We start from the raw sequence: 25,141 nt of genomic DNA on the forward strand, positions 1-25,141 counted from the left end.
GTCCTGGGTGCAGGAGCCCCAGGCTGGTTCTAAGTGCTTGACCCCCCCGAGCTGGTCCTAAATGCTTGACCCCCCCCACCCCAGCCTGGTCCTGGGTGCAGGAGCCCCCCCAGGCTGATCCTAAGTGCTTGACCCCCGTAGGCTAGTCCTGGGTGCAGGAGCCCCAGGCTGGTTCTAAGTGCTTGACCCCCCCCCCCCCCCCCAGCCTGGTCCTGGGTGCAGGAGCCCCCCCCAGGCTGGTCCTAAGTGCTTGACCCCCCCACGGGCTGGTCCCGGCTTCACCCCCCCCCCCCACCGCCCCACGCGTGCACCCCGGTTCCCAGCTACACGGACCCGTTCCAACACCCCCCCCCCTTTACCCCGTCCCCGGTTCGGCCCGGGGGGGGGGCGATGCCGGCGGGCCCCGAGGCGACGGCTGGGGGGGGGGGGGGGGGGGGGGGACCGGCGCCATTGGCCGCGGGGCGGCGCCGCCCGCCGACAACGCTCCGTGGGCCGGGTCGCTCCGCTCCTCCCCGCCCGGTTCCGGTGCGGCGGCGGCGGCGGCGGCGCAGGTGGAGCCGAGCCGCCAGCGGAGCTCCGCGCTCCGCCGCCCAGCGCGGCCCGGCTGGGGGCCGCCCCCCCCCCACCCCCTCACCCCACACACAAACCCCCCCCCCCCCCCCCCCCCCAGCTCCGCCGCTGCCGCCTGAACCCGCGGACGAACCGGCCTCGTCTTTGTCCCCGCCGCCGGCCTCAGCCCGGCCCCCGGCCGAGGTAGGCAGCGCGGCGGTGGGGACGTTTCCAAGCTGGGCGGCCGTGGCTCTGTCAGCCCCGGGGAGCGGGGAGGGGGGAGAGGCTTCCCCAGGGCCGAGACCCCGTCCCCGTGCAGGAGAGGCCTCCCCCGGGCCAGGCCTGGCCCCCTTTCCCTCACAACCCCGGGGAGGGGGAGATGCCGAGCCCCCCTGAAGATGCCCCCCCCCCCGGGGCAGCCCCGGCCGACCCCCCCCCCCGAAGGGCCCTGCTTCCCAAAGCCCCCCCCCCCCCCCGCCGTGGGTCTGGCAGGCTCCTGTGAAGGGGTGCCCTGAAGCCAGGCACCCAGATCGATGAGCCCCCCCCCCCTCTGCAGCAGGGAGCCAGCCAGGTCTGGATTGAGTGTTTGGGGGGGGTCGGGTCGCCTTCCCGGGGGTGTTGGAGCCCTGCGGCCCCTGCCTGAGGGTCCCCAGCCTCCAGCCGGGGCTGGGCTGGGGTTGGTGGTGCACCCCGTATCGATGGAGAGTGGCTGGCAGTGCTGTCCCCCCCTCTCCCCCCCCTCCCCGGTATTTGGCGTGTGGCGTGCCAGGCACCGGGCGAGGGAGAATCCGGCGATGGTCCCGGAGAGCCCGGGCTGGTGCTGGTGCCCAGGGAAGCATCAGGTGATGGTGGTTTCGAGAGCGGCTGATCCACGCAAGACGGTGTCCCATGCGAATGCCTGCGTGTGGCTGCGGGCGTAAGCAAGCCTGGAAAAGCCGCCAGAGCCGATGGAGAGACTTCGGGCTCGTGAGTCCCCGAGTCGCCGGGTCGAACGGGGTCCGCAGACCTGTGGCTGCCTTGAGAGCGGGGGTTTAGACAGGGTAAACCCGAGCCTGTTGTTGGCTGGAATGTTTTTATTCTAATCCTGTCACCTTTCTCTCCTGAAGGGCGGCTGGCGCTTGCAGGGAGCGAGGCTGTAAGGGCAGAGGAGCGACAGCGCTAACAGCTTTGCTGGGTTGCTTCCTTGGGTGTTTTTACTGAAATAGCATCTCTTTCTCTCTGAATACCTTGTTGAGAAAGGATGTGAGCAGCTGCAATGGGAAAAGAGCTGTCGATACCCCAAGTAGCCCAGATCTGTCTGGAGACTGAGCATACGAGCCAATGCAGCCCACAGATCTGTGAGTCGTCCAAGATTTGCCCTTTGCTGGCAATCCCCAGGCTCCCGAAAAACAGATCTTCCCACACCTTTTTCCATGGTAAAGGTATTATCTGGGGTTTGGACGTGTTATGAGGCTCTGCTGAGTAATGGGACGTTGAGAGGCTCCTGCAGAGGCGGTGTTGAGATGTGCTGGACTTGGCTCGGTGGCGAGTGGGCAGGAGAGACGAGGTGTCGCTTGTTGTGGGAGAGGAAGGGAAGCGAACGGCCTGAGGATTTGGACTGTGCGGTATTTTTTGCCCAACCATATGATCTGTAAGTGGTTTCTGCCCTGTGCTTGTTCTAGCAGACGGTCGAAGCGGCACGCTCTGGGAAGATGGGGAGGGTGGGCCCCGCTCTCTGAGGGTCCGGATGCAATATCTCTGACCAGATGTTTGCAGAGGATTTCAGCCTGGAAATCACAGCCTTTCTCAGGAGATCTCCGGCGCTTCCTGGTATGCAGTGAGGATCCGAGGATTTCGGCACTTCCTACTCGGCTGCCTGATGCGAGCAGGAAGTGGGAGCCTGAAAATGGCAGCAAAAGTGCTTGCAGCGAGGCTGGAAGCTCAACAGGCATAAGCACGTGGGGTGGTAATGAGGTTAGACCTGTCCCGAACAGGGTCCTAAACCTTTTGGACGTGTCATTTGGGAATGGACAAGTCACGATGTTAGGGCAGGTCCGTGCAAGTGTGTATCCTGTCCTGGGACAGCGTAGCAGGAGGATGGAGGTGAATGGGGACGGGTGCATGTGAGTGTGTCTTTTCCTGCAGTTGATTAAACGGCTTTGTTGCATCCTGCTGGGGCTCGGACGGGAACATCCCCAGGGCAGGGAGAGGCTCATGTTTTGAGTTGGTGCTGGGTGCTGTCCAGTGCAGTTCTGATCTGGTAGAGGTGTTTCAATGCGGCACAGTGTTATATCTGGACTAGCAAAGTGATAAACTTTGTGTTGCCCTGAGATTGCGGGTCTGGATTTGTGTTGTGCCTCTGGCAGAGATGGGGAATTGAGGCCTGCGGTGGCTGGAGCATGCGTGTCATGACTCTGGCCCTGGTTTCTGTGTTCACACTTCGCTGGGCTGTGGATTGGAGTAAAGACCCAGGTTGTATCTGGTGTTGGGAACAGAGACTGGTTGCTTAAAGTCTTTTGAGGCAGGTGGCTCTAGGGCTGCGAGCGGTGGCACTGATAGCTTTGGGATACGTGGCTTAAGCCAAAGTCCTCCCACCGTGGGGCACTGGGATAGAAACAATTCTTGGGAGGATGAAAGCCGGTGCTGCAAAACCCTAACCGTTTAGAAACTGTTGAAATTAAAATGAGGTTTGAAAATGTCAGTAATAAGGAGACGTTGTGTATTTGGAGTCTTTATGGCTCAGATTTTCAGGCTTTTTCCTGTTCAGATAGTGGGATGCAATAGTATACGTGCTTTTTTAAGAGACTGTGAGATCCTGCAATCATGTATTTAACAGCTGAGACCTTGGGGAGGGGGAAAAAACAAAGCGTGTTGGCAATGCTCCGAAACAAGGCAGCTCCTTCTGCCCCGTTGCCTGACTCTTGCAGGGGAGGTGTGCAAATCTCCTGTTCGATCTCTGGTTCAAACATCAAGACCTTAGTTTTTCTGATCTGATTTATTACCTTTTGATCTCCATCCAGCCCTGTAGCTGCTCTCTGCTACGGAGGGATGGGACAGCCCAGGATGGGTAGGTGAGTCAGTCCTGCCAGCTGCCGAGTCCTTCCCAATGTCTGTGTCTCATTACCTTGCTATGCTCCCTGAAGGCAGGAATGCATCCTTCCCCAGTTTAGGCTTTGTCGGCTTCCTATTAGCAGCTTCTTTGCCGACTTTTGTGTCGTTGGTGAAATGGGGGAGATGACAAACGGCCAGAGAAGCGTGTCCTGGCCTTGCTGAGTTTGAACAGTCTGGTTGCAGCTGGGTGGGCTTGTGTCAGACTTGAGCAGCCCTCTGTGACCGAGGCTTTGAGAGCCCCGTGCAGTTCAGCTCCTGGCTGGCACGGCTGGTCTCTCATCTGCCACTCTGCCTTAAAAATACTGCAGAAACCCCTGCTGCTTACAGCCTCACAGCCTCGCTGAATGGCCGTAATGTTTTCCTGCCTTTGTTGGTGCCTTAATGTAAGTGGTTTGTTTCTGGTCACCCCGCTCCCTTTCTTTGGACGTATATGGGCTGCTCTGCTGAATTGCCTTCCCCGAAGAGCAAGGCTGGGCCTGGCGTATGTTAGGGACAATTTTGTCACTCAGAGAAGGTCAGAGTTGGTACATTTGCTGTATGATGTGATGGTGTCATGAAGCTTTCAAGGGGATGTACAGAGTTCAGGAGGCATGCAGGGGCTTGTGGGGAGCGGTGTGAGTTGCCTAATGCTGTTAATGTTAACTTTTTAGCAGAAAACTTGGGTCTTGTTAAGCTGAGCCGAGGAAGTTTAGGAGAGCAGTGCTGTCCTGCAGAATACAGGCAAAAGATTTGTTTTCTTTCTCTGCCTTGGAGAGCTCTGTCTTCCCTTGAAACCGTCTTCCAGATATAGCAGCAGTTGCTAACACTGAATGAATGCGTGCTGAATTTGGGCAGCTCTGAGGCTGCTGTATGTTGTGCAGGATTCAGTCATTTGGGTTTGAGTTTAGCCAGAGCAAGCGAAGCTAGTGTGCTTGGGTGGCATTGTCCCAGTTGTCAAACTATAAATAGCAAACGGAGCCCAAGCGCTTGTTGAACTGACTTTGGAAATTTCCCAGACTCACCTTGGAGGAGGAATTCGTGCCAAGGCACATCAGCCCTTGGCAGAGTGGGGCTGAAGGCGGTGAATGCTCAGCATGATGCAGAAGTACCCGTAAATGAGTCGATGAGGTGGCAGAGTTGGTATGAGTGCCACATGTCTGTGTCACTGTGGTCCCCGTTGGGCAACATCTGAGGATGCTGAGGAAAGAGCCTTGAGTCAGTGCTATGCTGTCACCCAGAGGGGTCTTCAGCAGAGAGGGAATGTCCAAAATTGAGGACTTCCATGGAGGTCCTGACCCCAAGGAGGGGCTGGAGCAAGATAGCGGCTGTCTGTTATGCTTCAACGCCTTACCACATCCATCACTTGTATCTGTTTGTTTGTCTTCCCTCATCCTAAAAGCTTAGCCCATCCATGTTCAAGGCTAAGTGTGGTGGATGGTGCTCTCTATTGTCAATGCAAGAATTACGAAGGTGTCTCTGAGGCTGGAGTCTTGCTCAGTGGCTGGCTGGCTTGCTTTTTGCACCTCAGTACAGTAACAAACCACATCGCTCACTCGCAGGCAGATACTTTAGGCTTCGTCCCGTGAGGTATCGAGGAGTAGGAACGCATGCCAGCAGGAGAATTAGCTCTTCCACAGGGTTGCATTGCACAGTTGGATCAAAATACCGCTCACATCAGTGCAAAACAAACACTGCTGCTGGTCTGGCACGCGGTCGCGGTCACGCTCACCCTGCAGCCTCTCCGTGCTGCACTAAATGATGGTGTGTGCTTCAGGGGGACGGAGGCTCTGCTCTGGAAAGGTGGGTGCTAAAGGTAGGGAACCAGAAGATGGAGATGCAGTAGCTGGGGGAAGAGCTGGAAACTGAGAGTGTCTCACACTGGCCTCCAGAAGAGACTAATTTCTCTTGATGGAGAAATTTTTTACGTGTGCAGGGTGTCCCCGTCAGCGGCGCCTGCCTGGAGCGTCCTTCCCACGTTTACCCAGGGAGTGGGACAGGAGTGGGAGTTGCTGCTGGCTGTACATGGCTCCTAGCTTTTGGCACTCTTAGCTGATGGCTCTTCTGGGCTCTTTGTGCATCGCAGCGTGTAACTTAGGATCAAAAAAACTCTACTGGTTTACTGTAGCTATCCTAAAGTCATACCTCAAAACCAAGACCCAAAGCTTTGCTTATTTTAGAAATGACTCAATTGATGTTACAAGGCATGAAATAAGCAGGTAGGGTTTCCCGGTGCGTTTGGGTTTCTTGACAAGATTGCTCTTGCCTGTACTGATTCATTGGGTCACGTTAGGTGATCCTGGACTTTGCCCCTCCGCTCTCCCACCTTCTTCTCCTACTTTGCCTCTTCTATTCCCTTTCTCCACCTTCCCTTTTACTCGAGTACACCCAGTTCTCCTGCAACTCCCCCTCTGTGAGGAGTGTGGTAGGCATTTATAGAAATAAAATGGGAAGTTGTCCTGATCTGGTTTGTGTTCCAGTTGTAGCTGGAAGGATATCAGCTTGTCCCTTGGGTTTTCTGCTTCTCCAAAAGAGAGCAGCGTGTCCAAGGAGCCTCTGGAGCATCCTGCGGTCCTGCCAATGCCTTGGAATTCAACTCCACGGCGGGTGGAAGCAGGGCACTGGGGCAGCCTCTGGGGAGAAGTGGACTCCCTCGTGCTGCAGGAAGGAGTCTGGAGGTGGTGCTGGGAGTGGTTCATGGGGGGATGTTCTTGAGCCTTCAGGGAAGGAGAATCTCTTACGCAAGGGAGGCAAAAACAGTGTCGATGCTGAGGCTGCTTTTTCAAAAGCTGCCATTGCGTAAGAGCGAAGCCTTGGGCGGCACAGAAAATGTGGAGAACGTCACTTCCTAGCAATAGCTCCAGACAAAGCGATGATTGCTCCCTGAATTTCTTCCTTTATGCGTATCCGAAACTTCAAGGCTTATGTAAATTCTCCAGGTTTGCTCACTGCTTGATGCACTTAACTTTGCAGAGGATATGTTTCCATACGTAGCCTGGGGGTGCAACTACCAAGTGAAAATAGTCTCTTCTGTTCCTGCCATAGACTCTTTTCCTCATCTAGCTGCCTTCAGCAACACTTAAGAGGCTGGTGAAAGCACCTGCTTTCCAGTATTATCTTTTAGTGCCTGTAGGGCGGGAATATTCACAGCAGAGAGGCTGTCTGAGGTGGGAGCGTGTCCCTGCTCCCTCCCTCCCCTTGACAGCCCCGAGCAGAGGAGAAGCACCGTTCTCCCACTTCCCTTGCCTTGCTCAGTCACAGGTTTTGCTGTGTCCTTTTTGTCATCTGTGTGGGCTCACCCTTGGTCCTCTGGCCTCTCTGCCCGTGTCTCAGGGCTGAGGCAGGGACTGGCACGTGGCTCCTTGCTGTCCCAGAGATGTAGAGGATGGAGGGTTGACTATTTCTGCAGATGCTACAGAGCACCTGGACGTGGGAGCCTCTGCTTCTTTTGGGGCTCATCTCCTGGCTTCTGCTGAGCTCAGGATCATGCCTGCCTCCTTCTTTTCCTTCTTCCAGGACTGCACCGACACCTTGCTGCAGCAGTAGAGGGGTCCCCGCGTGAGGGTGTGGAGGTGCTGGTGGGCAGACTTGCAGTACGGTCCGTTTGCCTTGAAAATTGCTTCCACAGAGACCAAGCCTGAGAGCGGACACAGTTCTCCGTGGCTCAGGGATGCGTCGAAGCCTGATGAAACTACCGGGCACTCCTCGTATGCCTGTGGTCAGCCCCCTTTGTGGCCTTGCTGCTCCCCTCCGCGCTGGGGCTGAGGCGGGCTGGATCCTCTTTGTCCTTGGTGGCACTTCTGTCCCCACAGCACAGTCGCAGAACAGAGCTGCCACCAGCTGGAGGTGACAGTGTCCCAGAAGAGGGGATCCCCGTGGTGGGGGACAGCCCTTGCCACAGTGCCAGGGTGGTTGGGTTTTGTCTGGGTCCCTGCAGCCACGCGGTTGTCACCTGCTGGCGTGGGGCAGGCAGAGAGGACGGCAGCGGTGGCTCACGCCACTGTAATAATTGAACTGCAGTGTTAAGCAAATCTGCGGCTTGTGATCTTTATTCAGAGTGCTCAGCCTCTTTGAAACCATGGTTTAATACAGACTGTTGGACAGAGGCCTTAATAAGCAGTTGCTGTCTGGATGACGACTGGAATTGGAGGTGCCGTGTTCCCTCAGATGCCCTGTGTAAGTTTTGGAGGATGCTTTTATAACAGACTAAGGTGGTGGGTTTGGGGAATTCAATTATTTAGCACTGTAGACTCTGTGAATCCCTGCTTATGACTTACTCCTGTCCAAAAAACCAGTAGAAAATACATTTCTTGGTTTTGAGTAAGCTGGCAGAATATACTGGCATCATGAGTATTCAAATGCACATGCTGACGAGTTGGACACGCTATGAACTAGCAGAGAGCTGCTGCAGGGACCGGTTTCAGGTGGTGAGTTTGATTTCCAGAAACCGTAGCTTGTATGTTTGTTTTCCCAGTATCTAAGGGTTGAAATCAAATACGCTCCGAGTATTGCCATTTAAATTTCCCTACATTAATCTTAATGTTGGTTGCTAACCGAGACCAGATCTTTCCTAAACACATCTGGTGTCTGGGTACGATTGCAACCCTTTCTTCTCAGGGTGTGCTATGCTGAAGAGAGCTGCAAGGGTCTGCTCGAGGTCAGAAAGCAAAGACAAGGTTTGGGGTTTGCGGGTGCTCTGTCTGGTTGCTTTGGTGGTGTCGGCTCCCTTTGAGGCTTGGCTCGGCCGCTTGTGAGCGCTTGGTCGCAGCAGGATCTCCGGGAGCCCTGCTCCACGAAGGTGCCTGGGCAGGCTGAACCTGTGGCAACATGCTCTGCTCGACATGGGCTGCGCGGCAGAGGCATGGGCAGCACGGGAGGCGGTTTGCTGGGGTTTTGCTGGATCCCAGGCAGGGAGAAGCAATGGCCACACTGGGCTGCTGCCTGTTGGGGTCCAGCTGTGCAGTTCTTGGTGGGCTCACAGCCGGTCCTGGGGATGCTCAGGGCACTGCAGGGCTGGTGCTGTGCCCGGGGACAACCCGCTTGGTATCACGCTGCTGTAAACACAGATGCCGTGGCTTGGGTTTTGAGGAATGAGCTGGCAAAGTGGTGCGGAGATGGCCTTGGGGATTCATCACAGCGTTTGCTTTGCCTCAAAAGCACGCGTGGTGGCTCTACCTTCTGTTACCCAAATCTTTCTTGGTGAGGTGAGAGTTGTTGTGCAGAGTTTCCTCTTTATATCCTCTTATGTCACGCTGCCCCGCCAGCTGAGTGTGCTCAAAATAGCTGCCAATCCCAGTAGGTTTCACTTCAAGGTCTCTATTCTTAGCTTGCTGGTTAGCTGAGCAAGCTGCGTTACTCAGTAGTCATGAGTTCAAGGACCGTAGGGTGAAGACTAGCAAACTTATGCCATGCAGGAGTTTTGTTTGCGTTTCATGGCAGCTTTGAAGGGACGTCTTGGGCAGAGTCCTACTCAGCAGCTTCAGACTTGCATGCTCAAAAAAAGAGCCACATGTATGCGAGTATGAAATAAGAGTTGCCGGAGCCAGTACATACTCCCGGAGGAGGCAGACGGCTCAGAAGACGGGATGACTCAGTATACAAGAGTCTGTTAAGTGGCCTATTGCATCTGACCCATCTACGAGCAGCCTTATCAGATGCGTCTTACTGCTGCACTGATGACCAGATACGTGCGAGGCAGGAGTGAAGCAGAAGTGAATGTGAGATGCGGAGTGGTGGCTTCCCGGGAGCGGAACTAGCTGGATGTTCTCAGACTGTTGCACCGAGGCTGAAGATATCTACCACGCTGGTGATGTTCAGCCCATCCTGTAAGTGCCTTTCCTGTCCCTGGGGGATTTTTTTCCTTCCTTGCACGGCTGTGAATCCTGACTAGTTGGGTGGGCTGGCTAAAGGCGTACGCGGGAGCATCCTTCTGTACGGCACATGGAGAACGGTTCATACAGGGGCCTGAACTGAAGCTTTAATCTGCGTCTGGCGGAGACAGCCCCCACTGGAGCAGGTTAAGGGCTTTGAGGTTTTCATCACCTGTACGCAGGGTCCCAGCTCGGTGCCTGCGTGGGAGCTTTCCACAGCCCCGTAGCCACAGGAGGGGAGCAGACAGCATCAGTCCCAGTTGCACCAGCAAACACAGGACAGGCTCATCTGTTATCTCCTCTGCCTTTTCTGGCAGTTTCATTGGGAACTCGCCATTTACCCACCAGCTCTTGCTCAGAACTGATGAAGGTGCTACCTAGATGGATGCAGAGGGACCCCTCGCTAGTCCGTCAGCAGGACTTAGTTATTTTTGAGAGTGCATTTTGGGAGAGATATTGTTTTCCAGACTTCATTTAAATTCCTTTAACTTTTTCAAACTATTGTTGAAGCTGTCTCATGCCAGCTCTGCTGGGCTTAGATGGATTTCCACCCAGGAGCGGACTAGGCACAGCATGCTGGAGTTAGGGCAGGGGCAGCATCTGAGGGATTTATGGCACAGGAGAAACGAGCCTGTCCAGGGGGCGAAAGGTGCTGGCCGTGGCTTTTGCTGTGTGCGGGGAGGTGGTTGAGGCTCTGTACGTGGGGTTGCTGGGGAGTGAGTGTTGTGTACCCAGTTCGCATCCTGCCTACGCTGCGGGTAACGGTCACGTGCAGACGAGGCCTTTGTCCTGTGCCTGACTGCTTTTTTTAAAATTTATTTTTAGGTGCTCTTTGGCTTCCTCTTCCTCCTGCGCTGCGCTGCACTCCCTCTTTCTAACTCCCTCTTCTAGGATTGCTTTTTGAACAATCAGTTCCTCCTTAAACCCATTTTTGCAGGCCTTTGTCTGTGCTTGGGAGCTGGCCCAGTTTAGCATTAGCAGCTGCTGGCTCCTTCTGGGTAAGCAAGAACAAATAAAGGTTTACACTGAATGAATCATTTGAGCCTTATCTGTCTTTCGAATTCAGGACAGCTGTACAACTTCTGCGTGGAGTCTGCCTGGAGGGCACAGAGGCTCCTCGGTGAAAAACTTCTCCTGCCAGTGGCCAGGGCTTAATGGGTTTGTGCTGCTGATCCGTGCGCTGCCTCAGTGAATTCTTCTGTGTGCCTCTTTGAGCTTTATCCCACGCTTGGTTACGAAGCACAACTCTGGAATAACTCCCTTTCCTTGAAGACTTGCTCCACGCCAGCTTTGCTATAGGCTCCTGTGGAAATTTGGCTTTGGGGATGCTTTGAGTGGTTTGATCACCACGTGAAAATGCAGATGATGGCTGCAGAGCATCGTGGTGGGAACCACATCGTGGTGGGACCCGTGCAGTGGATAAGCTTTGAAGGCAGACAGTGCGTGGTTTGTGGGGAGTGAGCTGTTGGCATCCCCTTGAGCTCTCCACTTAAGCAAAGGGGCACGATGGAGCGTCAACACTGCAGGAACCGTGGTGTGGCTTTGCTGGTTTAAGAGGCAGGATTTGTAGATAAGTAGCGCTAGTTGGTTTAATAACAGGAATGTGGGAGAAGGGAGGGGAGCAGCAGATAAGCCTTGGGCTAGTGCTTGAAAAGTTTTAATCTGACACTAAGGTGGGGAGTTGCACCAGATCTAATAATTGAGATGAATGGGACAATTTTTAATCCCCTCCTCCTGCTGTCCTCATCTTCTGGCACTCTAGATTAGTCTTGGTTTATCCTCTTTCTACAGGGTGCAGAGAGGCACCCTGTCTAACCGTAACGAAGGTCTTGCCAACAGATCTGGTGGTGTTTAGTGGTTCGGAGGAAGTGCCGGCGCGTGGCGAGCCCTGCCCGCCCTCCTGCAGCCTAGTCCTTCTCCCAGCTCGCGTCCTCCGGTCGTCAGAGCTCATCAGAAGAAGAAGCAGGCTTAGACACGTGATGCAATGGTGGCAAACTCCTCGTTGCTTCTTGCAATTTCCTTTTTTTTTTTTTTTTTTTTTTTTTTTTAAATTCTTCAGAGAATATGTGCCGCAGAGCCTGCCTGTCTCTCTGCACTCTCCGCAGATGCTACAGGGAGGTTTTGGCTCTGCGGCTGGATACACCATTTGCCTGTTGCGATGCTGGGAGCCACCACGCTCTTGCAGACTGGAGGTGTTGGTGGAGCTTCCTTCGTGTGTTCGTAACCTGCCTTCCCAGTTTGTCTCATCCCACACCCAAGGCCGTGTGTTAAGATCAAGAGAGGGACGTGGTGGCTTGGTGGCTTCGGTACTGTAAGGCATTGAGGACACATTTGCAAGACAGAAGTCCATCCTTTCCAGTGGGCCAGGCCTTGGGAGGTGAAGATGGCTCTATCCTTCACATGGTAGCAAGGGCAAACCTTGCTGTTGACTTGATAAGAAGAATTAGGGGATTAAAGTGGGCCTTGGCTCCTGAGTGCAGGGTCTCTTGGCACTTTGACTTCTCTGTAGAAGATCCGCAGGTTGCCCTGGCTGCTCAGAGCTGGGCTTTTAGCTCCTGTGAAGTGTATTGAGGTGTACGGAGGATCGTGGGTTGTCAGCAAGGTCTTCTCCTGCCTCGTCGGTGACTTCCCTAGGGCTCCCTGGAGCTGGGCTTGCTCTGAAGCGGTGATGGCCAAGGCTTTTGGGATGCTTGGAAGTGATTTTAGGACTAAGGTAAGGTCCTGGGTGAGGAATCAAACACGTGCTTATAACAGTGGTGGCAGAATAAGGTGTCGTGGCAGAAGCTGTTTCCTTAATTCCATGTGAACTCTTTCCTGCAAACCCTGATGGATAAACTGCATCCCTTTCTTCTCTGGAGCTTGGAGGCACCCGCCTGTGCTTGTGACCTGGCCTGGGAGCTGCAGTGGAGTGGGGAGATGCAGGGCTACGTATCTTGGGTTGGGAGGAATAACCCAGAGACCCTTTCCACCTTAAATATGTAATTTTGAAGGTCTGCAGGATGCTGAGGTGGTACAGCCACGCTATGCATGGTGAGCTTGGCTGTTATCTGTATCTTCATCTGACGTGGAGGAGGTGGCACATCAAGCTCAGTCATCAGCAGGAGGCTCCTCTTCTGTGCTTTGGTTTCCATCACGGGATGGCTGGACCCAGGAACTCTGTGGGAGAGGGGTCTTGAAAGAGGGATAGGGAGGCAAACCTCGCTATTGCGAACACAAAGACTGGCTCCCGAGACATGGGGAGGTCTTGCTCTGAGCCTGATGAGCTGCAGCACAGAGGAGGAGAGCACAAAGGTGGCACCGAGCACATGGTGCCGGAGAAGGGAAAGCCAGGGCACGGGGACATGGCAGCGCCGACTCCTCAGCCAACGCAGTTTCTTTTTAAAACTGAATTTTTCAGTCTTTCTGAAAGCTTCCTCTGCATTAGGCTGGCTCTGTAACCCGTCTGTCAGGCCCAGGCTGGGGCAGTTTGGGGCCAAACCCATGGATCCATGCACGGAGGATTTCTGAGGGATGCCCCCAGCTAGCTGCCACGAGCCTGTGTCAACTACTGCTTAACTTCTGGTCTCCCTGCCCGTGTCGGGCAGACTCCGAGTGCCCCAGTGCAGGGGTAAGCAAACAGGGCTTGTACAACCCTTACAAAGCCGGGGCTGGAACCTGCTTTTCTAGTATGACAGACCAGGTCTCAGCCACTCTGCCTCTTTAAAGCAAGTGTACTCAGAGAGGGTTTGGCTTTTCTGCCTATAACTAATTTTTTAGCCGTTAGGTAGACGGGGCAAAAGTCCCTGCTGGATTTGTCCAAGCAGCTCATTGCGGAGCCGTTGGAGGTTGTTTGTGTTGCGACGCCTTGTCTTGTGCGGCGAGTCCGTCCCTGGCCGTGTACCACATGTGACGGGTGTGCGCGGATGCTGAATCCCCCTCTTCCTCACCAGCTGGATGCTCTGTAAAGGGAGCAGGAATAATTCACCTGGATTAAACCACAAGTCTTTCTCCCTCCATCTTCAAGGCTCTGCTGTCGTAAACAGCTGCTTACTGGAGTAGGTAAGTGGAGGCAGCGCAGTCCTGCCAAGCCCTCGTGTCCACAAATGACTAAATCCTGCCTGAAAAGTCAAAGTATGAAAACATTATTTTTTGGTTTTGGCTGAGCCTCGTGGATTGCTGGGATCGAGCCATCTTGGCTGCCTGGCAGGATAGCAGAGCCGCCCCTCTGGATGCTGGCTGGGGCTCTGCCCACCTTGCAGCTGGCGGAGGAGGGTGGAGGAAGGCTGGTGCGGACGTGTCGGGGGGCAGGTGGGGGTCTGGGGTGCCGGAGGGGGGTGCCTGGGGGCTGCCGCTGCCCCGGCAGCATTCGGACCAGCCTTACAGCCTGGGATCCGCTAGCAGCACTCTTGCAAAAATTGTTGTGCCCATTGGCAAAGTGTGTTGGCAGGAGGGCTGGAGGGCGGTGCTGCGGCTGCAAGCCCTCGCAGTTCATAAATAACTGTGGGGGCTGGAGAGCCGGGCTGGTGTCTCATAGAGGAGCTGTCATGCCAGGCCCTGTGCAAACACAGCACCTTGCCTGCGTTTTCTGGCTTTTAAGCTGGCTTTTTTTGTTCGTGTGCATTTCCACGGCGGGGGCCTGCATGCAGCTGGGGGTTTCTGCGTGCTGCCCTCATTTGCTTGCTGCTCTGACATCCCGTGTTGAGATGGTGGCCAGTCGTCGCCTGCTTGCAGGCAGCCCTGCCTGCCTGGAGCTGGGTCGGGAGCCTTGTTGAACCGTGCGGTGGGTCCGTCATCCCGTTGCAGCCTGGCCGATCGACTCTGCTGTTGGTTTGTAGGGAATAGGTGGATACGAGATGGGAGACACTGATGTTTAATAGGGCACTGCTCTGGGAAAGGAGAGCTCTGAGCAGCTCCGTGCTAGAGACTCTTTGTGCATTTTGATGTCTCTTTAATATACGCTGGAGCAGGAGCCTGAGAGGGTGGAGAGCAGTCTGGTAGTAGCCCAGTCTAACTAGGTGTCCTGGCGTGCTCCTGGGAGCACAGATCTTGCTGCCTGAACCATCTGACGTGTCTCACCTCTGTGGTGTAGGCTGCTGCAAGAGCAAGTGCCTACAAACTCGGCGGTGCTGCATGTTGCGTTGCTCAAAGACCCCCGGCTCGTGGACTGTTTGGTCCGATTGTGTCTCCGCTGTGTTTTGAATGCAAGCAGCGGTGGACCAGGCAATGCATAAGCCGCCGTGCATCCTTGCCTGCAACTTGCTTCTGCTTCCTATGCTTGCATCTGCAGCTCCCCGGGCTTTCCCAAGTGTACCCCTCTTCTTCACCCAGAACAGCCCTTGCAAAAGTTGGTTTCCCAGCTGGCCAGCAGAGATAACATAAAATGGATATTTGCTCTCCTCCTCCATAAGCTCTGGCCCTTAGAGATGGTGCATGGGTTCAGCTGCAAGTGAGACTTGGGACCCACAGGAGCTCAGCACGAGCCTGGACTCCTGCTGTCTGGCTAGAGCTGTAGGGACAGAGCTGAGGAGCCTATGGTATGTGTGGGAGGTGAGAAATCGTGATGCGGAGAGGAGGCAGGGTGCTAGGGACCTTCATCTCCCAGTGAAGAGGTAGGTGATGTGTTGTTTGCTCCAACCCAACTGACTTGCTCATAGCAGGATCTGATGTGACGCATAATTGGGGGACACTCGTGCTTTTTCAAGCTTCTTTAACTTGGCCAAATTTATAATCAACCTTTGCTTCAGAAGAGGTTGGGAGTCACGCTCTGGGTTGTCCACTTGCAGCTGCAGAGGACAAACGTGCCCATGCATCAAAAGGGCAAGCTCAAAGCTGGACTCTGTGCCAGCTGGTCAGAGGTAGTGGTGGGAATGGACTGTCCCTTTGCATCTTCTCTTCCTTGCTTGCTCCACAGGCATGGCTTGCAGGGGCTCAGGCAGCAGACTGTGGGCAGTCTGGGATTGCTGCTGGTGGAGACAGAGGTAGAACTTGGCTTCAAAGGCAGCATCTGGGTCAAGCAGAGCAGCAGCAGGCCTGTGATGCTACACTGGATGCTTCTCTGCTCCCAATGGCTCTTGGTGTCTGTTCCCTGCCTCCACAAAAGAAGCCCCTCTCCAAAGAGCAAGCTCCACCACTGCTTGCAGGACCTGACACTTCTGAAAGACTCTGCAGTGTCTGGATGGGGATAGGTGTAGAATTTAAGGCCAAAAATTAGGAGAATTTGCTGCTGATAGAGATGGAGCCTGGATAATGCTGATTTAGGGCTTCGACTCCCACCTACAGCCTCCCCGGGCTCGTGGGGGAAGCTGACCTGATTCCCAGCTTGTTGGGTTTTCCCAGCTCACACCCACTGGCAGGGTCAGTGCCTCGCTGGATCTATAGGTGGTTTGTGCATATGGATCCCTGGTTCTTGATCTATCTTCTGCATTCATGGCGGCACGATTCCCAGGTACGCGGAGCCGCCGGCATGCCGCATCCTCCTGCGGTAGGACAGAGCCTGGCAGCTGAGACACCCCTTCTGCGTGGCCAGGCTCAGTGGTGAGACGCTGGTATGCAAGATGTAAACTTAATACCAAAGTTTAGATTACAGCCCTGTGAAAAACATCAGCTCCCCTAAATGGAGCCCAGATGGTGGCGGAAGCTGTGCAACGCATCGAAGCCGAGGGCCAGGAATTGCAGGAACCGTGTGAGCAAAAGGACCGGGGCTGTGGGGGAGGGAGAGGAAGGGAGGTAAGGTTACAGCTCATGTAGGCTGCGAGGCAGGCAGTTGGCCACTGCCGTCTGCATCGAGGGTCAGTTCCTAAACCAGGCTGGTTAATCCACCTCGCCCCCTTAAAAACAACTTTGGACGATGAATGTCTCCCGAGTTGCATCACTGTAAATGCAGCATTTCCAAAGCTGAGGTTTCCCACAGCCCATGACAGCTGAACTTGCAGGCCTAAGAGGCCAGGGGCTCTCGGGCAAATTAGAGGAGACCGGGTAGATCTGAGGCAATGAATACACAAGCTGTGCTCGCTCCGGAGCTCTGCCAGAAGAGGAGTTTCCCAGCTTCCTCCTTTCGGCAGGTTCAGAGCCGCTGAGCCCGGGAAGAGGGTCGAGTGCACGCAGGGAGCCTGGAGACGGAGCCCTGTCTTGGGTAAGACGACTGCCGACACACACCCCAGCAGCTGGGCGATTGCACGGGCGAGCGCAGGCTGTGGGGAGGCTGACCGTGACTCAATATCCTGGTGTTGTGAAAAAAGCAAACGTCCCGGGGCACTGCTGAGAGCGCTGTCTGGGAGGCTCGGAGCCATCCTTCCCCCTGCTGTGCTGCAGGAGCCTCTGCCGCAGCTTGTTCTGGGTGTTTTGGAAAGGCATGGAGCGAATGAGAAGTGCTGAGGGAACCACAGAGCCCGTCTGGTGGGGCCGGACCCCGTGAAGCCAAGCAGTGCTGGTGTGCGCACAGGAGACAGAGATGGAGGTCTCCAAACGATGCTGCAGTCATAGTGGGAGCAAGTTATTCCCTTCCCAGGACAGGTGATGGCCTTGGACTGCAGCAGGCAGACCTTCTCTATGGGCTAGCACAGGTCCAGTGGTGAGGATGTGCCGGGAGGTTTCTCTGGAGGGTTTGGCTGCGTTACGTGAACGTTAGGAATGGCTGAGTTAATTGTCCCCTCTGTCAGCTGGAGAGCTGGGGTGAGACGGTAAGAGATGAGGTGTTTATGTAGAAATTGGGGCTCTTCCTGAAGTCATTCTGTCAAGAGAAGTTTTGGGGAGACCCCAAACATGTCCAGATGGGATCAGGGCTCCTCCAGTAGGACCCCACCATCCGTCCTTCCTCCCTGCTCTGCCCTTCCCACGTCTCCCTCTCTTCCCCTCCTTGTAAGAGCTGCTGCACTGTTCAGTGCCACCTGCTTGGGTGGTGAAACAGGGACTGAGGCTGAGCGAGGGAGAGGGCAGGAGGGATGCAGAGGAGCACCGCTGCAGGCAGCCGAGGAGCCAAGCCCAGCGTGGGTACCGAGCCGCAGGGCCTGCGGGTAAGCTTACGCACACGGCATTCGCCTCAGAGGAAGGCCCACATCCCTTGGAGATAACAGTGTGTGCAAAAGCAACACACCCCTCCCCTCGGAGATAAGTTTGTGTGCAGACACAACCCGGAGATAAACACCCAGGAAGGCAAACATCCAAGTCGTACACCTGTACGGACACGGAGCACCTGCAAACATCCGCCACGCGGCTGTACCCGTCCTCCCGGGGTGGCACAGCTGAGCCACGCGCGTGTTCGGCACTCACCAGACCGGCACTGGATCTGTTTTTGTGCTAGAAAAATCATGTCTAGGGCTGTGCGGTGCCCCAAAACCTGGGGATGCTCAGGGAGAGAGGACAGGTGGAGTTGGGTGTCATCTGTGGGTTGAGCTGGCTGCAGCTTTCAAAGATGCTCGGAGCAACGTAGACCCCAAAGTGCTGTTACATCCCAGGTTTCGTGTGCCTGGAGGATGGTGTCATCTTTAGGCACTTCAGTTTTCTAGTAGCTCTCGGGTAGCCTCCATGCACAAAGCGGAGCCTTAAAAAGTTCCTTTAAACTGCGGCAAGGGTTTTTGTTAAACTCCTCATGTCTTGGAGAAGTTGTGAAATTGGCACAAATGAAACTGTTGCTGGCACAGCCTCGCTGCAGCGGGAATGCTTTGCAGGGGATTTCAACACACGTTTCGGGGACCCTGCTTTCTGACTCCTGTAAAGGGAGCTGAACCAGTTGTCTGGGCTCCTCTTCGATTCGGGGGAGAGCAGATCTGTGCAGCCGACAGAGCTGCTGCTTGCTTCGTGGGAGCGGCATGCATCGGGTTTATCTCCCCGAGTTTTAGGTGTCTGCAGCAATGGCACTTACATCTGAGCCTGAACCACATGTTGCCGCACGAGCTGCTAGGGCAGACAAACCGTGTCGTTTTAAGATGTCCATGATGGGATTATTGCTTGTGTCTCTGCAGCCAGCTCGGACATCTGCACTGAAATGTCGACACCGGCAGATGAATCACAGCTGTAGCTGGTGGATTTGGATCTTACCCTGAAGTCGAACTCCAGAGTTTTATTTTTCAGGACTGACTGGCAAATAGTTAGGGCACCGTCACGTATATCCCAAGTGAGAGAAGGGGAGCTGGGGAGTTCTGGTGACAGTCAGCCCTGCGTGTGCTGTCTGCAGATACCTCCCAGCATAGCCTGCAGAGGCCGTTTCTGCAATATTTCTGAGTCTCTCAATGGAAGTTTAGTGGCAAAATGACTACTGAGACCACGAAAAACTATGGTTTGGTGCAAGTTGTGCTGTTTTGGGAGCAGAGGAACCAGGAGGCCAACACCAGTTACAGTGTGTGATGTGAAATACAACGGTGCAAGTGTACAACTGCAGTTTACAGGACAAGCTTGCAGGCGTCCCTACCCCTCTGCTCATCTCCAGTATGGTTAGGAGTACTTGGTGAGCAGACTTAGAGATGTTGAACAGTTGCAGGTAAAGGCACTGCAGAACGAGACCCCCAGCCTGTCACGCTAATTGTAGGGGCTCTTGAGACATGCTTTGGCACTTTGGTTGCACCATGCGGTTACTCTGATTAAAATACCAATAGTGGGTTGTAACCAAGCAGGGGGTGGTGGTTCTATGTCTCATCTGTCACTGAGAGAGTTTGCTGCAACGCACCCCCAATTCTGGGGCGAGCAGCAACCTGAGGAACCCTGTACTGACAGGTAGGAGCCTTGCAGAGAGTCGGGGAGCTAGACGTCAGCTCTGTGCTTCTTGTTATCTTTGTTTGTAAATACTGCAGGTAAATATTAACCTTCTTCCTTGGGAGGATAAACTAGTCTCTAGACTTTGAAGACTAGGAGCACTGTATTGGTGGTCTGGAGCTGCAAAGTGCTCCTGATGTGGATGCAACTGAGCAGTAAAGATGTGTCTGCAGCTTGTCTCTACTGGGCATCCTTTGCTCTCTGTCTCCTTACATGTGCGGGACTGTGTGTACGTCTCACTGGTTTTGCTAGTGGAGGTTTATTTGTCGTGGATCAACAGCATCCATATCTGTGAGGAGGAACTGAGCTCTTGGGAGAGAGATGATGCTGGTCCTGCTCAGGCAATGCCATCCATGGTGGCTGTGCGTGAGTCCTCGAAAATAACTGACCAGGGTTGAAGGGTCCACTGAGTCTGTGCTTCTTGAGTGATGCCAAGAAGCATCAAGTAGGAGTAAGGAGATGTCGTTGCCTCTGTAGCTCGTGACTCTTTGAGTGGTCTTAATGCTGGGGCCAGCACTGTACTATCTACTGCAGAAAGGGCAGTGACTCAAAAATACAAAAACATAGGATCTGTCTTGCAGGGAGAGATGACGATGAAGCTCAGGCTGGTTATCTCGGCAAAAGAGATTCAAGGCATCGGCTCCTCTGGCTGATGGACCAAGCCAGTGATGTGTTGGAGGCAGAGGTTAGCTTGTGGTTTCTGTGTTAGCCCTGTCCGTCTTATGTGAACAATCATAGCAATGCCACATCTGATCTCTTCTTGTGTCAAATCACAGTAGAAGGGAGTCCGTGGAGAAATGCCTGGAGTCTGCTCCTTCCCTGGCCAGAGATCTACAAGTCTCGTTTGCGGTTCCTGTCAGTTTTATTGGCTGCCTTTTCTGTTTGTGTTTTGAGGTGTGGATTTGTAACAGTGATGATGAGGAACACTTGAAAGATCTGTCAAGATCAAGGAACTGGGAGGATTTTTATTTATTTTTCCTTGGTGGGACCTTGCTGTCAGGGTTGGATGTCTCGTTGGGTCTAGCTTACTCATGAGTAACTGTGCTGGTTGGGTGGAGGTTCGCTGTCTCTTCTGCAGGAGCCCAGACTGGATGATAGCCTGTGACAGCGATGAGAACAAGTGATAGCGCTTGGCTGCTTCCCCGCTGGAGAGGTTGGGATGCTGGCACGGAGAGGCTGTTTCACACCACGCGGACGTGTCTGGGACAATGTGCCAAGCGAGCGAAGAAGGTGGAGGGTGTGTCTGAGGAGAAGCCTGGGAGGGGTGCAGGGTGTAGGATGGGGTGCTGGCACATCTGGAGGTGGGACGGAGAAACTTGCAGAAGGATTTGTGGGCTAGGCCTGGTTTGAGCTTGGGCGTGTGCTGTATCTGCACAAATCTGCGTGTCCTCCCTTCTGCCATCTTGTCTTCTGGCTCGGTGGGGGAGGCCTCCCAACAGTGCTGCCTGCCAGAGAAGATGCTTGCAAAACCCCGTGGCTTTCCCCTCTGTCCATGTGGCTTCCACGTTCGTCTCCTCGCGGCAGCTCTTGCGCGTTCCTGACCCTGGGAATGGGAGATGAGACTTTGCCAAAGCTCGCCCACCTGCCAACCAGTCTGATACCAACAGCCCAGTTCAGAAGAGGGGTTACCAATTAGATGCTGCTGGTTGCTTTTCTGATGTACTTAGCATTAGCGTACAGATCTCCCGGTCAGAGAGATAAGGGTACCCCAAATGAAGATCTTGCATCAGGCTCTGGGATGAGCAAAGCTCCCTAAGTGGCATCTCGTTACAAAATCTGGTGGTTTTATTTTGTCAGAATATCTAAATTAATGGCAGAAAGGCTATGACTTATGTGACTTTGAGGCCAGAGTTTGGTCACAGGTGGATAGTTGCCAGCAGACTTGTGTTTTAGGAAGCCATTTGACACGCTGTCTTCAAGAGTCTCAATTGAAGAGTGTGCTGAAATTGCCGTGGCTGGAAGGTGGCTGATGTGGGAAGCGGGAGATTTGGGTGAGAGCAGCGAGCAGCACCGCACGGTGTGTACAGTCACGAGCAGGGGACGGTGGTGTCTTAGTGAGATGTGGTGTTTGCAGCTCCTCCACGTCTAGAAATTCTTATTTCACTGAATAAGAAAGGGGTTAGGAACTTTATGGCAGGCAATAGAAGTCACAACGCAAAGCTCTGGCTAGGACTTGTGGCTTTCAGGCAGAACAGAAGAGCTCTATGAGGCAAAGACTAAGAAGGGAATTGGATTTGGGGCTGGGGTCGGTGGATTTCAGCCTGGAGCGGGGCAGGGGGGTTGCGGGAAGGGTTTGTGCAGCTCGGGGCTGTCTGTGCTGCGGGATGCACCCGCTCCTGGGTCAGGCTTCATCTCTGGCAGGGCTTTGCTGAAGGGGGAGGCCAAACAGCTGGGAGAGGAGGTGAAGCTGGCAGAAATCAGGCCTGCAGGAGCTGATTTATCTTCGAAGATTAAAAATACTTTTTATCTAGCTGAAATCACGGCCTCCATCTAGGCTGGGCAAGGCAGGGGCTGTGCTTGCTCGCTGTTAGCTCCAGATCCCTGCCGCTCGCTGGAGGGGAGTCTCCTGCTGCACCTCTGCCAAATCAGGAATTTACCCAGGCATTGCTCCGTGTCCGTCTGCAGAAGAAACGGGGATCGGTAAAAGCAGCCACAGCACCTCCAGAGCCAGTCCCTCCTTCCCTTTTGGGTGCTCGCTGACCCACATGTGCAGGCTCGCCAGAGCCGAGCGAGCTGGCTGCTCCCTCAGCCTGTCCCTGGGTTCCCAGCTTGCCGTTGTTTTTTTTTTTTCTCCAGCAGCAGCCACATGGCCTTTCACAGCCCACACAGTTTTTCTTGGGTTGCAGGAGCCCTGGCAGCAGGATATCAGAGCAGGCTTCCCTGCCAGGGCTCTGAGGGTGGATAGACCAGCTTTTCTCCTTCTCTTATCACCTTAAGATTTGGGAGCGGGGAAGCCGCTGCACAGCTGCTGAGCCGTTGAAGAGCTTTTTGGTTTTGGCAGCAAAGGGAGAACATCAAGAGTTGCGATGGCTGCAGAGGGACCACCTAAGAGAGCACGGGAGGTTGGCAGCAAATGCGGCTGAGCAAAGCAATGGCAAACTGATGTTGAAACTCCTGGAAAGGGGAGCGTTGTCGCTGTAGAGTGTGGGGGGAAATGGAAGCACGGGGATGGCTTGCCACTAGATGGAGTGAATGGTCTTATGGGGATTTATCTTCAGCCTCTGGCAAGTTCAGTCTAGGACCTTCGCTGGGGGAATCGGTCCTTTCTCCTGGGCTTGACTTTGGGGAGCTGAGTTGAGCTGGCCGTCAGCATCTCCTTCAGTGCTGCTGAGGTGTGTGCGGTGTGGTGATCCGGACTGTTGGACGTAGAGCAGAGGAGTCACCTCCAGGGATTGCGGGCACAGAAATCGAATCCTTGAGCTCTCAAAGCCCATGTCCTTCAGCAGAAGCGAAGCTCGGGAGTCTTCGGGGTGAGAGTTTCCGTGTGTGAGTATGGAAGATGCGGGAGCCATGCAGTAAAAGGACATCTTTTCCAGCCTTGGTGGAGGGAGTAGCAGAGATGCTTTGGGATTTGGGTAGGGGCAGTGGCCTTTTGGGAAGCCATCTGTGCAAGGGCTGGAAACATGGCCCTCATGATGTGTGCGGAGTTGCAGCGGGACCTTACGGAAGAGCTAGCCGCTGATCTCTAGAGCCGCGGTGCTGGCTCCGCTGGCCCCGTGGCCATCCCTGGGGGGCTGACGACTTGCAGCAGGGGACCCTCACATCCCCTCCTGTTCTCCCACCTCTTGCTGTTGGCAGAGAAGGCTGCAGACCCCAACAGGAATGATGCAATGCTGCAAAAGGAGATCGACACAGGAAAACCTTGGGCTGTCCCTCTCCGGTGCCGGCTGGGAGCGTAAGGAATCCCTGCAGCAGCAGCTCCCCGGTGACGCAAGCGCCGGCGCAGCGGCCCCGTCGGGGTGAGATGCAGCGCTCTTCCCACCGCCCGCGCACCAGGGGAGGGGTGAGCTACAGCAACAAAAATGCGCCCTTCCACTTGGGTGACTGCTCCCAGTTAGAGATGAAAACATTTGTTCCTGAAATTGGAGTCATTCCTGGGATTGCAACACCCAGGCTGTGTTTCCAATTAATCTGCTGAAGTCGTCATGCATTTCCAAGTGCATTGGCTCAGCAGAGAGAAATCTGGCATTGCCTTCGCACTGAAATGCCAGCTGAGATGCACACAGTATTAAATGAAGAGAGAACGGCCCCAGCAGGCTGGCCCACCAGCACCTGGCACAGGATCACGAAGGGGCACCAGGCAGCTCCGGTATGGCGGGGGGGCTGTGGCAGAGGGCAGAGCAGCCCCCTCCTGGGAATGAAAACGCTTGAAATAGTTGTTGAATTACTGTCGGGTTTTTCCTGACTGGTTTCCTTCTGTTTCTGGGTGTGTGTTTTGTTTTGGGGAGAAGGGGAGGGGGGTGAAGTGAGTTATGCTTGGTCTATTCACTGTGTCTGCAGGAGTGTATTTACATCCTCGCTGCCTTAGTGGTGATGAGTGGGAGATGTTTGCCGTCCATTGGGGATGATGGTGTGACCTCTCAACCCCAGCCTCCTCCCAAGCCCTCCCATGGGGTGCTTCTGCCCCTGGTGAGGCAGGCGAAGGCTGGAAGCCGGAGGCTATTTTGTTTGGGAATTGGGCGATCCCTTAAGCAATGCCTGCGGTGCTGCGTGTGGGTCAGTGTCTGGGCGCCTGCGGGGCGAGGGGCGAGCGCTGCCGGCTGCGGATCCTGCCTGCCGAGTCCGGAGCGCGGTGGCCTGCAGAGCCGACTTGGTGTTGGATGGTGGGTCCTGGTGGTGAGTCTCCATGTCAGGCACCTCTCCAGGGAGCTGCTGGAAGGACAGACATCCCCTTGCTGATGGTTTTTTCTCTCCTAGGGCTGCTTTTGCAGAAGCCAGGGTTCCTGCCTGGAGTTGGAAGTGACCCGACACATTCCTCTCTCATCTCCCGTGTGATTTTCTGAGAAATGAAATTGGATCTAGAGCCCGGTCCCAGCTGGGTGGGAGCGGTCCAGTGTGTTAGCACAAACACTCATGGAAAGGCCGAGCTTGCGTAGAAATCTTCCCTTTCCAAGAATGAGGTTCAGGCTGAGGCCCCCCTCCCTCTGGAGTCAGCAGGGATGACGGATGGGAGCAGGGAAGGGGGGGACAGGAAAGCTCAGCAGGTCTCCTGCCACCGCGGTCACCGGTGGCTTTTCCCTTTAGGGGGAAGCATGCAAACTGCTTTTGCAAAAGGAGTGTGCAAACTGCTTTTACCTGTTGGGAACTGGCGCTGGGATGGAGAGTCCGGCTGCCTCCGGCTCCCGGCTCTGCGGAATCCCTCTCCCTGTGCTGTAGGGATGGCGTTACCTGCTTTGCTGCAGCGACGCTTCATTTAGAGCTGGAAAGTGTTAAGCGAGGACGGTGACAAGACCACTCCCAAATTGGATCACGCATGCTTTCCCATCTGCGAGGGCAGCACCGGGGCAGTACGTTCTTCGGTGGGAGTGTCGTGCAAGCCTGTGCACCCTTCTCGGAGGCCAGCGCAGGCAGGCGGCCTGCGGCAGATGCGTAAAAGCCTGAAAAAAAGCCCAGGGAAGCGAGGAGAGGAGGGGGAAGGCAAGTTTACCACTGGTGTTTAATGCCGCAGTGCATCAATTTAACAAATACTCTTAAGGTTGTTGTGCTAACTTCCCAAGTTGACTTGCTCCAGAAATAGAGCTTTCCTACGTGTCTCTATTAGAACAAGTCTCTGTTGCATAGATTTTTAGCAGTGAGGATGTGATTTTTCTATATTTGCTTGCAGGACAATAATACTGATGCTTTCTATTTTTAACACATCAGCGGGGCAAAAATGCACTTGGGAATCTTCTGGGAGCAGAGTAGTTCTGCTCGTAGTGCTGCCTGCATGG

At 54.7% G+C, this 25,141-nt stretch overlaps 1 protein-coding gene across 5 annotated transcripts in view; it reads left to right on the plus strand.

Moving 5' to 3' along the window:
* HDAC7 (histone deacetylase 7) overlaps window positions 1-25,141 on the plus strand; it is a 90,510-nt gene that overhangs the window by 33,670 nt on the left and 31,699 nt on the right. Inside the window, exon 1 of one of the 5 annotated variants that reach the window (XM_052809588.1) lies at window positions 664-753. The exons of 1 other annotated variant lie outside the window; for it this stretch is intronic. Coding sequence is in view for 2 of the 4 variants with exons in the window: in XM_052809585.1 (XP_052665545.1) it covers window positions 9,338-9,440 (103 nt within the window). In the remaining 2 variants the exon portion in view is untranslated. Of the gene's footprint in view, window positions 1-663; window positions 754-8,975; window positions 9,441-23,499; window positions 23,521-25,141 lie in introns of those variants that run through there. 3 more of the 5 variants (XM_052809585.1, XM_052809587.1, XM_052809592.1) reach the window with 3 other exon arrangements.

This window comes from Harpia harpyja, chromosome 15 (assembly GCF_026419915.1).
Source record: "Harpia harpyja isolate bHarHar1 chromosome 15, bHarHar1 primary haplotype, whole genome shotgun sequence".
NCBI classification, from domain to species: domain Eukaryota; kingdom Metazoa; phylum Chordata; class Aves; order Accipitriformes; family Accipitridae; genus Harpia; species Harpia harpyja.